Raw genomic sequence first — 16,720 nt, forward strand, 5'->3', positions numbered from 1 at the left:
TTCTTCTTTCTTCTGGCGCTTTTTCACTCCATCTGGACTTCCACTGTGTTCGATAATCTCCACTGTATATGGGAATCTGTGCCCGTCCCGCATTGCATCAGGCGTCTTGATTTCCACGAATGACCATGTTTCCTCCGCTCCAGATGATATATATAACAAGCATCAGGCATCTACCAATCGAGATGCATGCGACGCTCTTATCCTCACACTCTCACATAAATCCATCCTCCCGATGCACAGCGGTAACATTGTTAGAGCATTCCTTTTTTCTGCTCTCGCGCATGGATATGCAAGCCCGCGGGGTTGTTCGGGGGCATGCAATGTGCATGACCCGACGTTGATTCAAAGGTCATCCGACGATCGGTATTTCCGATTCTCGACTGGCAACAAGATTTCATACGCGAGCGCATCCTCCATCAATGGCCCATGGACTACTATTGGATCCATGCTCCCAAGTGGATCTTCGATTGATCTTCCTGGGAATGAGGATCTATGGGTAGGTGACTGGAGAAAATTCTTCGTCAACAACTGTTTGGCAAGCCATAAGCATCCTGACCTTGATGGTAGGCCCCCGATGCTCACGTTGTGAATGGTCTGTACCATGTCTATTACTCTGTATCGACGTTCGGCTCACAGAATTCGGCTCTTGGGCTCGCCACATCGGCTACCATGGAGTCGGGCTCTTGGACTGACCATGGCAGCACTGGCATTGCCTCTTCGTCTTCCAAGCCATACAATGCTATCGATGGCAATCTCTTCAACAATGGCGGCACCTACTACATGAACTTTGTTTCTTTTTGGCATGATATATATCAAGCTCCAATGAACTCGGATGCCACCAAAGTCTCATCCGCGTCGTACAATCTGGCGTATGATCCATCTGGAACACATGCCATAGAAGGGGCTTATATGTATCAATACGGAAGCTATTACTTCCTCTTTTACTCTGCCGGGATTTGTTGTGGGTACGATACGTCTCGCCCCGAGCGCGGAGCAGAATATAAAATTAAGGTCTGCCGTTCGACCTCGGCCACTCACGGATTTGTGTGTGTTTCTATACATCTTGTTCCTTGATTCCAACGGGGGCTAACAATCTCTGATTAAGGTCGACAAAACTGGCACCGCTTGTGCCAGTGGAGGCGGGACGATTGTTCTGGAAAGTCATGGCACCGTTTACGGTCCAGGTGGACAGTAGGTACACGCGTTATATCTTACTGGAAGATTGAAAGCTTAGTTTACCTTTCACAGGGGGGTTTATACCGATCCTACTCTTGGCCCAATACTTTATTATCACTATGTTGATACGACCGTGGGCTATGCGGATGGTGAGAAACTTTTTGGGTGGAATACGATCGATTTCTCAAGTGGATGGCCGGTGGTCTAAGTTAGGGCACAGTTTTATTTCTACTCTTTCTCTTTTTTTGGGAAAAGGGGCGTTTAAATCCTTGTCTTACGACTCAGTCTTCATAAACACAGGGTGGGTGTCATCGCTCAAATTTTAGGCTATCATCTCCACCAGGCTATGGCTTCCAGCATGAGAAATGAAATCCTTGTTCTTACTTTACTAGTCTGGCCAGGCGTTTCTGCCCAAAAGTTTCGTTTCAATTCAACCTGCTTTGGCGACCCTCGCGCTCGGTCCATTGCCGCATGCATCCCTTCATGGGTGTCTTCGTAGGTGTCCCTCTTAATGTGCGGCTTTGGCCTAGTATGGCTTGTATTTGCCCTGTTTCCTGCTTCCCTTCTCACATGTGATGGTGGGGGGTCTCCTTTCTCGGCTGGGTACAATGTATACCACGAATACCCTAGAGTGAGGCACCAACAGCGGCCGGACGGTTTCTTTTTCTTTTCTTTTCCGTTTTTCTTTTTTTTTTTCAAAAAAAAACTCTTCGGTATGATATGGGCTGGTCATTTTGAATGCTGTGCAGATGAATCTTCGCTAAATTGCGTCTGAAGGTATTAGCGACGCTATCTTGCCATTGTGTGTTATTTGCATCACCAAATGCACACGAGGCATGGCGCCGCACCCCGGCTTATGCATCATGTTTAAGGAACCTGATATCGAAGAAAGAGGGGGCTGAGTGAGATGCAGATTGCGAGAAGACCCGAGACATCATTGGTAGAGACTTGCTCTCCTAACCCGATTGAGTCACTCTAGCCGCCAATGTCATGCGCCTTGTGTCTCGCGCCGGATGACTCCGTTGACAGAGCGTTCTATCGAGCCTAGTTAACCCAGTCGATAGTAAGCAGCATCCATTTCAGGCAATTTTTGCCGAATCGAGGCCTCACGGTACAATTGGCTGCGCCTCATGGTTTGTAGTCCCAAGTTCGAGCTTCCCCAATAACCACCTGGCGAGGAGTCACATGCTCAGCCCGTCAGCTTCGTGTTTCTCGCTTTCAGCCCACTTCTTCTCTCTTCTTCTTCTTCTTCTTCTTCTTCTTCTTCTTCTTCTTCTTCTTCTCTTCATAAGGGAGTCTTTTGTGAAACTGGAGGTCGGTGTGATTATTCTGTGTCGTTCGAATCCTTGATTGGCCAGAGTACTTCAGGGTTGAGAATGGTAAGAGTCGACCTTCCTAAGAAATCTGGCAAGAAAGGCTTCTAAACAGAGTCCAGGATACAGGAGAGTACGAGTTTCCCTTTCTAAAGGAGGTCTTCTCCCCTGTTGGTTCGCACAAGATTGAGTATAGATGCCTAACCCCAGTATATTCCAAGAAGGTTTTCCTAAATACTCATTCACCTTAGTTTTGTCTTTGTTCATGGTCTGAATCCCAGCGGCCGGAATGATCATCCTGTCCAGACATGGACGCATAGCAATGGCAAGTTCTGGCCGAGGGATTTCCTCGCTCAGGACATTCCATATGCTCGTATCTTTCTATACGGATACAATTCCAATATCACTACTCCACAGACGATGTCCACGGCAAGCATCAAGGATCATGCCAATACCTTGCTGAATCTCTTAGATCTGGAACGCAGTCCTCAAATGGTAAAATCAACACGCAAATATGGACCTTCACAGCTTGTTGACTTGGCACAGGGTTCGATGCCTCCGAAAGTGATATTTATCGGGCATAGCTTGGGTGGCCTCGTGATCAAGCAGGTTAGACTACTTGTCTAGGTACTTCCTACTTTATCTATAACCCTTTCCTGACGACCCAATTTTGTCCAACGCTATAGGCACTACTCAACGCCAAAGAAGATCCCAAATATTCTTCAATTCGCTCCGCAACTTCCGGTCTCGTCTTTTTCGGAACACCTCACCGTGGCGCAAAGGCCGTGGAATTGGGAAAAATCGCAGCCCGGGTTGCCCGCTTTGTCTCCAAAGGACATGCTAGCAACGACCTTCTCAACTGCCTAGAACATAACTCGCTCTTCACCCGTCAAATGTCTGATCGATTCCGTCATCAATTGGAAGATTATCGTGTTATTAGTTTTATTGAAGGAAAGGAGGTACAGATAGCTGGGGTTGGGCCAGCATCCATCAGCCATGTAAGCATATATATCCACAGACAATCTCCCCTCGCCCCTCGAATCTTCCTGTCCCAAACAAAAGGCTGATATCTCAAAGCTTGTGGTTGATGAAGAGTCTGCAGTCCTTGGGCTGTCTGGTTTGCGTGAAACGCAACTCAAGCTCGATGCAGATCACTCGCAGATGTGCAAGATAGGCCACCGAGGTCCTCAGTACCACTTGATCAAAGGGAACATAAAACAGTTGGTCGGTCAGGCCCTTCTGTCGGAGCAAGGTTTTATTCCACAATCTATGCCCACCAGTGACGGGATATCTCCGCCTCCAGTGCCACCACGCATACATTCAAATAGTAGCACGCCATATCAAGGGCACAATCGCCCATCTCTATCAGCACAAAGGGTGACGGGGACCATGTTCATTCCTTTGGACAATGACCCACGAGCTATTCGCTCTGCAGGATTCAAGAACCAAGCGAAATGGGACGAAGCTCGAACCGTCGAATATGAGATTTTCCAGGAGCATCTACGCACTCTTGGTCCGGATCACTTCAGTACATTGTCAGTAGCATACAATTTAGCTGAAGTTGAACTAGAAACCAACTATTTGGAAAAAGCAAATGAGTGGGGCCATTGGGTGTCTGAAAATGCGCAGCGCGTCTTTGGGACGAAGCATCCTTTGACAATGAAGACGGAAAGCCTGATGGCAGAAATTTTGTGCCAAAATGGCAAGTATCAAGAAGCGGAGTCCATCTGCGCCAACGTGTTGGCCCGTCAGCAGATGAATATTGGCGAGGACCATCTGGACACCTGCGCTACCCGGCGCCGCCTGGGCATGACCTACAACGCCCTCGGTCGTCGGGATAACGCCGTCATGACTGCTGAAAAGCTCACGGAGAGCCTAAAACGTCTCCTTGGGGAAACCCACATCCGTGTATTCAGTGCAGCGTTGGACACTTTGGACTACATTATCAGCAATCAAGCTGGGGATGCAACGACGCTGATCGTTATGCGTTTCCAACCTGATGTACAGCGAGCGGTGGAGATGTTGCAACAAGTCTATCAAGAGCTTCGGGATGCCCTGGGTCACGGACATCCTTATGCCATTCGCGCTCTGTGCCTCTACGGGCGAGGGCAAAGTTTTATGCAGCAGACCATGGAGTCATCAGAGACCCTTCGACGGGCTCTGGCCAGTGCAGAGGAAGCTTTGGGACACGATCATCCACTCACCATGGACATTGTGGGTAACATTGGCGTCATGTACGCTCTGCAAAATGGATATGCTCAGGGTCTATTCAATAACAATCGAGCCGCGGAAGCTTTCCCTTGGTTGAAGCGATATTTGGCCTGGGTAGAGCACCGTAAAGGGAAGCAAAATCCCGAGACGCAGGCCACATTGGAGCTCATGGCCAACTTACATTTCAACGCCAAAGAGTACGAGCCTGCGCAGAAGTATTATGAACGCATCGTAGCAAACATACGCAGCGGGGACCCAGCAGTAACGGAGCGTGTCAATGATAGGCTTCAGTTGTGCCGAGCAAACACCATGTTCACCCGTCGCGGCCTTGGATCGGGTCTGGGGGGCTTTTTAAACAACTTTCAGCGCTATTGACCGTGTTCCCAAAGGCTATGTCGATAGACGCACTTTTGCTTACGGTATTCAATGAGAGAGTGAATATTATTTATTCGAATTCAGTTCTAGTGCGATATATGTTCATCTTTCATGGGAGGGGTATCATAATGTTGCCTTCCAGAGTCAGTCCGTGTGAAACTTTGCGTGTTGACCACCGATTGTCGGAAGATGCTCAGTTGGAGATCTTCTCGGGAACCTTCTTTCTGTGGACAATATTAGCACTGTCTTGCCTCGCATGCGGTACTGTAGGAAAGTGAGGTAATACCCAGTAGCCTTTTCAAACTGTCCACGAGCGGTGTCAGTGATCTTTTCGTTGGTGGATCGCATCTTCACAGGGTCAATCTTGCCACCGCCGAACTTCTTCTCGACAGAGTCAAGAGCTATAGCAGTTAGCATCAAAGCTTGTCACTCGAAGCCTCATAACCCAATCTTACCCTTATCGACGTAGTCCTCTTGGCCTTGGGAGCCAGAACTGGAGCCAGTACCAGAACTTGAGCCCTTGTTACCGCCGAGCTTTGAAGCAAGACCGGAGAGTTTGTCCATTGCGAGATAAAGATAGCTTGTTGTTGAATGATGATGCGGGAACTTATAATGGAAGCAAACATACGTCCAATAATCCACCCTTTTATAATGGCGTGTCGGCCCTTTCCGATCGAATCGTCATTGCTGTGCTCGGATCCACATAGTGTATATATTTCATTTCCAATGCGTCTTGATAATGTTGCAGTTCAGGGTATAGTCCGTAGTATGAGAGTTTGACTCAACGTCAGATCTGAGGTCATACTGTTGATCTCGATCACTCCAAAGGGGTCCCATCACGGTCCGGGATGACATCATATAATGACGTCAATAGTATTCGCCTCAAGCAGACATGGACACCTTCAGAAGCTGGCACACATATGGCATGCAGATCAGGCCCCAAGGCATCGGATTGTAATTGATGAGCAGGAATTGACCAGTCGTGGGGTTGTCTGGAAAACTCATCGGCTGGATTTTCGGTGATGGACACTGCCTTTGGGATGAGCTACGCCGAACTTGGTCGCTTCCCCTGGTTGATCGTGGAATTTGTTAATGGACAATCACCTGCTCTACAACAGCCTATAGTAATAGAAATCGCACGTTGTGGGTTATTTTTCGTGGATCCTGGAGTAGATTGCTTCCCCACGTCTTCCTTTGTCTCTAATCCTTTCTTTCCAGCGGTATCGGCTGAGCGTCGGAATCATACCAATGCCCCCGATGAGCAGCTCTATACATGGGCTCGCATACGGGCCAGCCCAGAAATCGGCGGGGCTTAGAAGGAGAGAGTTGGGGTATACCTAATGGGAAGACAGGCCAGCACATTTGAGCGATATATGTATGTACGGTCAGATTTATATTTGTAAATGCCAGTATTGATCAAGATATCATATCAAGGCACTTTGGCGGAGTGGTCTAACGCGCTGCCCTGCTATGCATGAAAATGTCAGTCCAGGCAGTTCCTTCGGGAGCGTGAGTTCGAATCTCACAGGTGTCGATTTTTTGTTTCCCCTTTACCTCCTCCTTTCACGCACCCTTAATACTGTCAATAAATATCATGTATACAGGGAGTAAACTCTGTATAGAGTAATCAGTACTGAATATTTGTGTTTTTTTATGGTGATGGAGAATTGTATAGACAGTAGGTGCGCTTTTTCGTAGTGTGATTGGTTGAAGAAGATGAGATAATCAATGGATTCTGAGCCCCCCGGGAGCTAATCAGGTGGCAGAATTCGCGGATAATCTTCTGGGTCCTACGGAGAAAATTCTGAACCCTTCCGAGCTGGAACCCGATATTTGTGTTCGTATTATTTTTTAAACCTATCTTGCTTCTAGAGAAGCTTGCTGTGATTGATACAACCAAAGACATGTCAGGATTAGTAATAAGGCACTTTGGCGGAGTGGTCTAACGCGCTGCCCTGCTATGCATGAAAATGTCAGTCTAGGCAGTTCCTTCGGGAGCGTGAGTTCGAATCTCACAGGTGTCGATTTTTTTTCCTCTGGCCACGCACGTTGTATACAAATCTCTACAAATCGCGCCTTGTTAAAACCGACTAATTCCATCTCTTTTCTCTATGCCCGACATCTGCAGTTTCATGTCCTGATAAGGCAGGTAGGGCAGTAGGTGGCCGGTGTCCCACTTCGGGGATGGAGCTGATTTTCTTCATGCTCGGAAGCCTGGATGGACAGTTGATAAGAATCAAGATCCGCCCTCTCTACTAGTTTTCTAGAGCTTTGGGGGGCGACTTAGTGGCATGGTGGGTTGTTGAATGAACCAAGTTGGTCAGGTATGTATGTGGGTAGTACATCTACGATCGAGTGGACATTTGCAACTGCTTTACGGAGTATGAAGTACATGGTGAGCCTTCGAATACCTATGATGGATGCACACGCCTCTGACAATGGATGCGAAACCGAGTACAAAACAGCCCGTGAGACAACCTTGAGGGACGTAAAGAACACGAATTTGTCAAATTATAGAGGAGTTTCTTCGCAACCTCGGTCATTTTCTTGGCAAGGTTGCGAAGCTGGGGGCTCCAGGCTGTACAATGGTTTTGTGTGGGGCTTTTTCTCTCATTTCAACATGCAAGGTAGCGTGTTGAGCTCGTCGCAGTTTCTTTCTAGGACAACTGAGAAATGCTGACTGTTACAACGCCAAACCCAACGGAACATCTACCTTAGTTATTACATGATATGCGTTAGGGTAGCATGACCCCTACGCAGTAGTCCCAATGAACTTGACAAGTTCGCAAGGTTGCTAGGCGAAGGGAGATTCATTGCCCTCATGTATGCAAGTAAATGTAGAATTTGCCACCAAGGCACTTTGGCGGAGTGGTCTAACGCGCTGCCCTGCTATGCATGCAAATGTCAGTCCAGGCAGTTCCTTCGGGAGCGTGAGTTCGAATCTCACAGGTGTCGATTTTTTTGGGTATTGTTACAACCTCGCCCCCCAGAGCCTGATAGATCAGGCAGATAAGGTCTGTGCCTCTTTTTTTCTGCCACCACTTACGATCTCATGTCCAAACCTATACTTGATTTGGTCGAAGAATCGTAAATTTTCCTAAGATCAAGCTTAATACTATTATTCAGACCCTTCAGTTCCAGTATTCTCGCTTCCGGTTACAGTTGTCCCATGCCCTTGTCCTTGTCCCCGTCCTTGTAGAGGAGATAATCTGGAAGTTGCGAAGAAGCCGTATATGATGGGGGTAGTAGAATGTAAGATAGAATGGGTAGAAGTAGATGGTAGAAATAAGCTTCCCGCATATCGGATGATGGTTGATGCCTTGAAAGCCAGGGATTAATTACCTAATAACTACCTAGGTAGTCTATGCATGGAGTACCCACATAATTCATACAAAAGATACATGTATTTTTGGATTTCTAAGGTGGTAAATAATTCCGGAAGGTAGCGTACTGAACAATCAAGCAGCAGGTGGTTAAAACAGTTCCCTTTTTTTCTCCTCCCGAGGTCTTGTCCTTGGTTAGTCACGTCAGGGTAGCAATCTTATATCAACCATTATGCCAACTGTACAAGAGCTTTGATTATTGTCGCCATTGCCTCGGTGTCATATGAGGCAGTATGGTATTTTCCACGAGATCCCTCTCCTCCGATCAAAAATTCGTGAACTGACTGAAGAATTGTTGAGAGGAGACCAGGGAACAGTTTTCCACAAAGGTTTCCGATGTTGATGGTTTGGAAGTTCTCGTGGCCTTTGTGGGAGATCTTGTCCTGGACCAACTCATCACTCCCAGTTAAAATCTTGAGGAAACACTGCATATCTTGGGCAGCGAACCATGATAATATCCTAATCTCATCTGGGTTGTAACTATAGACTTTGATGATTTGGTCTCTAACCTGGAGTGACGTCTCTCCGTTGGTACTGAGTCCACCATAGCACCTTAGGAAAAGAGTTCCCATCATCCCATGCTTGTCAGATACGTACGAGGATGTTGCATCCATAAATTCTCTCATGGACAGCCCGTAATCGATATTCCCTTGATATAACAGCTTCCCGTCCAGCTGTCTGATTGCAAGCTGCAGTGGAATGGGCGAATACCTTCGCGGCATAGATACGTACTCGAAATCCAGGATCCAAGTCTTTTCAGGCCGCCCATATAGTACTTTCAGTTGCCGTAATATGTCACGAGTCTGATTTGTGATATTTATCTCTTGTTCTTGCTTTAGATATGCTGGCGGATTTATCGGCTCGGCGGGATTCATCACGTAGTTGATAAGCGACCCAGAATGGTGACGGCAGTAGTAGGATACTGGAACCTCTTGTGGCTCTGGGCAAGTATAGTAGAGACATCTTCTCGCGCTGTTGATGTGTTCTAGACTCTTTCGAGCACTAAGTTTCAATGCATGCACGAGTTTATTGCGAAACTCCCGTTCGCGGGTGGTATGAGCATCTTGTTTGAGCGTCTCTTCGATAAAGTCTAACTTGAGTTCCTTGCCTGGACGTGTATCAGAAACTTCTAGATGTTTAGAGAGCTGAGAGAGGACTGCATCTTCAGAAACCTGGGGAAAGAGACAGAAGTGATCGAGTGAAACGAGCTGGAAAGCCTGCACTGCTGGGGCGGAGAAAGACACTTGTGGCACCTTTGTAACAATCGAATCAACAAACGATTCTATGTCTGTGTATTTCCCGTATATCGAAGTCAAGGTGTCTCCTGAACGATAACTAGAATGCAGGATACCGCTATAGAGCGTCCATGTTGGGGAGAAGCGACGAGGTCTCCATGATTGTGACCTCAAGAATAGCATCTCGACGTCTTCAATATACAGCACCGGGCTCAGCCTACATTTTTCAAAAATAGGCTGAGATTTGCGGTAGAACTCCTGGGAGTACCTGATTGCGTTCTCTCGTGCTTCATTCCTTCGTCGTTTTCGCGTCTTGCACTTCAGCATCTCATAATCTATCGTCCAACCTTGCAGCAGGAGTGTGTCTGGGAGTACTTCATGCTTGATTGAACCTCTCAGGCAGAGCGACAGAGGTAACAAAATTTCGGCTCCTATCCTTAGTAGCAGTTTTATGGCCCAATGTGTAGGTGCTCCTTCAAAGGGCTCATTGTAGTCGAACCCGATTCGAACCGGAATGGCAGATTCAATCTACAAATAAATCATTAGAGGTTGCTAGTTCCATATAAGATACTTAACTTACCTTGTCGCTGGCGGCGATCAAATACTTGCATACAAGACTGACACATGCTCCCAGTTGTTCGTAACAGGGTGTGCACCGTCCAAGACCAAGTTGTCGGAGACTGTAATCGGGCGCAAGATGGTATAATAAAGAATTAACCTTTTGTGCCGTTTGTTTCTCATTTCTTAGGGCATTGTCTGGTGAGCTTTCGAGACAAGGTGCAGCAGCTTCGGACTGTATCTCCGAATCTGAACCAGGTTCGCGAGGGTGTCCAGGATGCAAAGTGTCCTCCGCGTGTCCGAGAAATTTATAGGCTTCTGCAAAGCTCTCAATTTTACCTCGACGCCCTCCTTCGATGCTTATGAACGGTACCGGATGGGTAATTGGGTGTAACTTGGTCGTTCACTTAGTATATGACCGGTGATTCAGGAAAAACTCTGGGATACCTTGTAGGAATCTTTTCCCTTTACGTATTTCTTTGCAAAGTGTTGCTCAGGTGTTAGTCTGAGAAAAGGGTAATTTCCAGGTTGGAAACGCTCAGACACAGGGGCAGATATATATCTTTTGCCATCATCTCTGGGATTTCCGTGTCTCATAGATGTGATCTTTGTTTTCTCATTGATCCATCTCTCCAACGTAGATTCGCTGATATTAAGTGCCTCGGAGGCGCTAGCAATTGAAAGGCTGCGTTCTTCGCCTGTCTGGGGGTTGATATGCACATGTGTCCGGTAGAACTCAATAGCCTCTAACCGCTCTTCCCTTGTGAAAATTCTCAGTGTGCGTTTGTGGAGACGACTCGCTAGTTGTCTGTTGCCAATGCTATCAATAAGTCTCTGTTGAGTTTCTGTAAGTGTTCCAACCTGGCTGGAGCTGTTGGGGAGGTCACGCTCTTCGCGTAGAACCGGGCTTAAACGTCGACTCTTAGTGTCTTCCATGATGTAGCTACCAGGACTCTTGCTTTGTGGCAGACCTCTTATGATCTTTGATTTTGGATTTCGTCGTGTGGTGATGGATGTGGGTTAGTACTAAAGCCGTCGAGATCAAAATGCATTCTTAAATGAACGTTCGCGTTCTTTTCTTTGTCTGAACTCTCATCCCTGCTTTCTCACAGCTAAGAAATTGCTCTGCCTCTACTTCTGCGTATCTTCACTGTTCACACAAAGGCTCAATCTGGATTTATTCCAGCATCACATTCCGTTGCTAATAAGGTAATTGATACCCTCTTCAATGTGATTGGTCGAATTATACTGGTAAACGCTGTAGGATCGTTGGTGCTCATTAATTGATGCAATGGGCATTCCATTTAAATACATGTCTATCTTTGGATGTGATTCGATGGGTCTTGAGGGCAAAATATTGGCTCTCGGATGGTTTCGGGGTAAACCTTTCGCGGTAAAGCCAGCGTGCTTCGCAAGTGGAGGGACCGGCGATAGATTCCATGTTGGCTGATAACCACTTACCTTCTAGGTTTCAATGTACCTCTCTTACCAGGCAGTCAGGGGCGTAGATTGATCAAAGGATACTTAAGCCCTTCCTAGAAATGTTCTAAGATTTTATTGAAACCCTTACGGCTTATGGCTACATCTGATTGGAACACAATATTCGGGATACCAGTCATATGCCGGATCATTGACCTAGTTATGCACTTTGAGCTTCACATCTCTAAAGAGCCAGGGCAGAGGGGAAAGAGATAGCATATTATTACCAGAGTCTACTGAGGGGGACATCACAAGATAAAGACTGTTACTATTAGGATGCCCCCTAGCGCCTGGTTGCGTTATCTCTATACTGACTGAGCCCTTTGATGGTTGTTTGCCAGCTTAGAGGGCCATAAAGCCCCCAGCTTTCTCGAAGATAGAGAATAAGAACTTTTCTCCTTCTCTCTTTCTTCGCAGGTAGCTTCTATAGTTGATAAAGCTAAGAATCTAAAGAAGGGATAACTCCTCTATCCTCAGAAACCTCTCAACCGAACCGAGCTCAGCGCTACTCCTTTGTTAGACAGTAAGTGATGAAACCCTGGTAAATACCCCATTATATGAAATATAACCTGGAAGAACCTAAGCAGACGATATTCATCCACGGATAGCCTACTATGTTCCCTCGAACCTCGGGCAAATTAATACAGCCCCCGAAGAGCCATGAAGATGATGTCGATTTCCACCGGAGAGAAACAGGATTGGCCAAAAACAGTCCTGCCATAGGCAAAATTCATTCAGTCAAGGAGAGCGGCATCAGTGATGCAAAGAAGTATATCGTTTACGGTAAAGATATGATCTTTACAGGAATAACCGTAAGCATGAGACGAATGGCCGTTCCTCAAGAGGGCGATTGCGACAAATTCAAGCACGGTGTTAACGATTCCCTGGAAGCAACTGTGCACGAGATAAAGCAGCTCTTGGATCGTCGGCCGGTGGTGACTGTCAGGGTATTGCTTGACCGGATGAACTCTACAAGTCGGATGGATATCGAAAGAGCGCTACCATTATGTGGATACATGTTTGAGCATGGGCCATGGAAGAAGGCATTGATCAAGTTTGGTGTCGACCCAAGAGCTGGGTCCGAGTTTCGGTATTATCAAACAGTCACATTTGAGATGGATTTCAACCCCATTGCTGAACGGGGAGGAACTGACTGGGAAAAGAGTGGAGAACTTGCCTTCCCACAATTACTCAGGGGCGATGATAATATTTCCCATGTCTTCAATGGCAGAAAGTTCGTACCGGACGACAACAGCTGGCAGATCTGTGACATTAGCGATGTTCTTTTACGGGGCATCGTAGCAACGAGCGACATTCGATCGGCAGCCACCGTCAATGACGGCTTCTTCTGGAATGGGACAATGGCAAAACTGGAAGTCATCATGCGCGACAAGCTTGTATGCATGAGGGATGGCAGTATACCCGATGACGAGGACTACGCATGTCTTCTATCTTTCCCAGAAAAATACCGGCCGCCGACCGGGCGTGATTATTTTAAGTATGGCTTGGAGTTTGGACAGCAATGCACGCAGAAACAGATTTATCTAAGAGGCCGAATAGTAAGTAGGGCAAGAAGAGCTGCTCACTGAAAGGCCAGCACTACACTTTACCTGCTCTTTCGGAAGATAGAGGTTTGTTCACCACAGGTTACCCATTGACATGTTGGAAATTACTGCAGAGTATGGGTGCGTATACTTGTAGATATTAGGGTCTAACCCTGTTTTTCAACTGCTTCCATTGCTCTAGTCACACCGTGTGTTGTCAATCGTTGTTTCAGTAGTACCTATGGATATATATCATGAAGCTTTCTAGACCATACAAAGTCATGCAACACTATTTCGGGTGATTTTAGCTCCATATGCGAAACCCGGAAATAAAACCAATACTATACAGTCCATCTAATGTCACGTAAGATCATACATGATACGTCCTGACTAAGGGTAGTGAGTTTAGGATGGCGGTTGAAACCTCACTTGTTTACGCCTAAGGGCGGATCTTTGGCGTGCCTATTACAAGCAACGTAACATGGGTTCAATTTCAGTATTCAGCCTGTAAAAGAGGAAAATACTCCACTATCGGAGTCGCCTAAAAAGATCATAAGACACTCTTAGTCCAGTCACTCCATCACGTATCATGTGGCGGTGATTCACATCAATCAAAGACTGTGCTCAAAGGATGGCAGGTGACGGTCCCTATATACACCTCCAGCCAACATGAGAGATCTTGAAGAAGCAGCTGGAAGTCTCTCTGCCATGCGCCAAATTCTAGATATTCCAATTCGAACGGACTTCTACTTACTCTTATTTTGTAAATCTGATAAAAAAAACCTTACGATAGTTTGTGGCTCCTGAATTATCTATACTTAGGCAGTGTTTAGAACTAAAATTTACTCATACAACAATAAGGCACTTTGGCGGAGTGGTCTAACGCGCTGCCCTGCTATACATGCAAATGTCAGTCCAGGCAGTTCCTTCGGGAGCGTGAGTTCGAATCTCACAGGTGTCGTTTTTTGAGGGTTTTTTTTTTGGAACCTCCTTCTTTCTCCCTTCATGGACGCTCCATATCTGGGCTCTATGGATTTTATTCTAAGTTGGTTTTGAAAGCTTATCTACCGCATATAAAATATGACCTGCCTTGCAGCAGGGATCTCAGAACCGAAGCCACGACCTTCAAGTTTCTGAGGTAAGTGACCTCGGACGGATTAAGGTACATAATATACCATAATTTGACTTATTTTAAGCTCAATAACACAAGGGACCCATTCCTAACGGCAAACATATAATGGAACGAAAGGGGAGAGAAGTAGGTGATAATTGGAAACTTGTACTCCGTAAGGGCGACATGTAAGTGTGTACCTCTCTTGTTCAAGCCGGCAAATTCTCCAATTCTGTATGCGCGAACCTACGCGATAGGTATTCCATTATTGTTACACCTCGCATGATAAGGAGACGTATTGAATTATGAGGAGTTGAACGGACCTTACAATCACCCACCACTAGAAATCGCACTCTAGTTGAACGCCTAAAGACGCTTTTCATCTACGCTGGCCTTTCCGATAAGCAAATCACTAATACTCTTAAGACCGAACGAAGGCCTCGATATCAGTCCTCGCACGTTGTAAAGGCTCCGGATCCGCCTTGGTATTCGTTGTCGTACTAGTTCAAAAGAAGAGCAAGAGGCTCTGCTCCAATCAATCAACCAAATCCTCGAAGAGGAGATTGAAATTGGTAACATTGAAGACTATGTGTATGGGAGAGTGCTTCTCCATCAGCATCTTCGTCGCCATGGATACCTAGGTATATGTTCTCACGGTGTGTATGGGTTAAAAATCCGATTTCTGATACTCGCAATTTGATATTCCTACCTCCTATATCTATAGACCTATCATGTTGATAATATAAAATAACGCAGATTACAGGCATATTCAGGCATATGATACACTGCAAAATGAGGCGGGTGGCATAAAAGGTTAGTCGCCCGTAAACTTGTAAAACGAAAAAAAGAACGACACCTGTGAGATTCGAACTCACGCTCCCGAAGGAACTGCCTGGACTGACATTTTCATGTATAGCAGGGCAGCGCGTTAGACCACTCCGCCAAAGTGCCTTATTACTAAGCGTCTGATACTTGTAGCTTGATAACGCAAAAGCAACCTGGGCAAACAACCCAGGAGAAACAAGTTTACAATAGCCCTCAGTGGCGCTAATTACGAGATGTAAGGTGCCCAGCTTTCCTCGGCGAGCAAAGACCAGCAAAAGGCACCGCGGAAAATCAACGCCAACTTGGCCTACAATCCGGGGGAGTAGCCTTCGGGCGGGGTTGCGACCTCCTCTTTGCACGCTTTCGCCATCATCGCCCAATCAAAGACCATCGCTTCCTGCTCAATGGGGGAGAGAACTGAATTCGGATGAAAAGGGGACTTCTCGCCGATTCAAAGGTTCGGAAATCCCTCGCATAGATCGGATCCGACTTTCATCTTAGGATTGACCCTTCAATATGGTATGATCATGTTATGTCCACTGTTTACCTCAATCATGCTGATATCACCAGTCGGCCTCATCTTTCACGTCCATTCCGGTTCTGGATTTCTCGCAAATTTCATCCTCAGCCACCAAGCCCATCTTTCTGGCAAGTCTTCGCGACGCCCTTGTCAATGTTGGCTTTTTCTATCTTCGAAATGCTCCTATTTCAGCCCAAACGCAGGAGATATTTATAAGCAAGGCCTTGGATCTTTTCCAATTGCCACTGGAGAAGAAGCTAGAGATTCAGATGGTGAATAGTCCACATTTTTTGGGCTACTCGAGACTCGGTGCAGAGATCACCGCATTGAAACCCGACTACCGTGAACAATTCGATGTGAGTCCGGGCTCTGTAGGGGTTGAAAGTCTTACTGATGCGTTCGTCAGTTTGCAACGGAGCTCCCTGCGCCTGGCCCAAACGAGCCTCTATATAAAAACATCGTGGGACCCAACCAAGTATGACTGAATCTTGTACTCTGGCTTTTTTACGGGCTTTTGCTCCATAGACCCATGTTAACGTTGCTATTAGTGGCCCGAAGAAACAGCAATCCCTGGATTTCGTGAGTCACTCGAAACTTATCTGTCTCAAGTGAGCAACCTCGCAGAGTCATTTCCAGGGTTCATTGCAGAAGCCTTGGGTCTCCAGCCCACTGCATTCCACCAGGTCTTTGATACCCCGCAGCAGCATAAACTGAAATTAATCAAATACCCTCCTCCTGGGTCTCACGATGAATCTAATTTCCAAGGTGTTGGTCCCCATAAAGATTCGGGTTTCCTCACATTCCTATTGCAGGGGACACCACACCATGGCCTCGAGGTTCAAAACAAGACCGGGACCTGGATCCCTGCACCGCCAGTTCCAGGGACATTGGTGGTGAATATCGGTCGATCTCTGGAGGCGCTAACCGGAGGAATATGCACAGCGACTACGCACCGTGTAAGTTTACGACCCGAGAATTTCCAGAATAGCG

At 46.7% G+C, this 16,720-nt stretch overlaps 5 protein-coding genes across 5 annotated transcripts; 3 read left to right on the forward strand and 2 right to left on the reverse strand.

The window, feature by feature from the left end:
* Positions 1–232: 232 nt before the first annotated feature.
* abnA (putative extracellular endo-1,5-alpha-L-arabinase) lies at positions 233–1,384 on the forward strand (the record flags this gene model as incomplete). Its single annotated transcript, XM_057171081.1, has 4 exons — positions 233–496; positions 568–1,044; positions 1,106–1,191; positions 1,249–1,384. 4 exons carry the CDS (start codon positions 233–235, stop codon positions 1,382–1,384), a joined length of 963 nt encoding a protein of 320 aa, XP_057034984.1.
* Positions 1,385–2,552: 1,168 nt separating this feature from the next.
* On the forward strand, positions 2,553–5,075 carry N7457_000014 (LipA and NB-ARC domain protein; the record flags this gene model as incomplete). The annotated part of the gene is made up of 5 exons (XM_057171082.1): positions 2,553–2,555; positions 2,612–2,679; positions 2,741–3,098; positions 3,176–3,487; positions 3,567–5,075. 5 exons carry the CDS (start codon positions 2,553–2,555, stop codon positions 5,073–5,075), a joined length of 2,250 nt encoding a protein of 749 aa, XP_057034985.1.
* Positions 5,076–5,268: 193 nt separating this feature from the next.
* N7457_000015 (uncharacterized protein) lies at positions 5,269–5,639 on the reverse strand (the record flags this gene model as incomplete). Its single annotated transcript, XM_057171083.1, has 3 exons — positions 5,269–5,299; positions 5,362–5,476; positions 5,531–5,639. The coding sequence occupies 3 exons, from the start codon at positions 5,637–5,639 to the stop codon at positions 5,269–5,271; spliced, it is 255 nt and encodes an 84-aa protein (XP_057034986.1).
* Positions 5,640–8,628: 2,989 nt separating this feature from the next.
* N7457_000016 (uncharacterized protein) lies at positions 8,629–11,187 on the reverse strand (the record flags this gene model as incomplete). Its single annotated transcript, XM_057171084.1, has 3 exons — positions 8,629–10,221; positions 10,274–10,645; positions 10,699–11,187. The coding sequence occupies 3 exons, from the start codon at positions 11,185–11,187 to the stop codon at positions 8,629–8,631; spliced, it is 2,454 nt and encodes an 817-aa protein (XP_057034987.1).
* Positions 11,188–12,344: 1,157 nt separating this feature from the next.
* On the forward strand, positions 12,345–13,319 carry N7457_000017 (Transcription factor IIIC subunit 5; the record flags this gene model as incomplete). Its single annotated transcript, XM_057171085.1, has 1 exon — positions 12,345–13,319. One exon carries the CDS (start codon positions 12,345–12,347, stop codon positions 13,317–13,319), a length of 975 nt encoding a protein of 324 aa, XP_057034988.1.
* Positions 13,320–16,720: the final 3,401 nt, after the last annotated feature.

The sequence above is a fragment of the Penicillium paradoxum genome (assembly GCF_028828445.1).
Source record: "Penicillium paradoxum strain IBT 22861 chromosome Unknown utg000002l_segment0_segment0, whole genome shotgun sequence".
NCBI classification, from domain to species: Eukaryota; Fungi; Ascomycota; class Eurotiomycetes; order Eurotiales; family Aspergillaceae; genus Penicillium; species Penicillium paradoxum.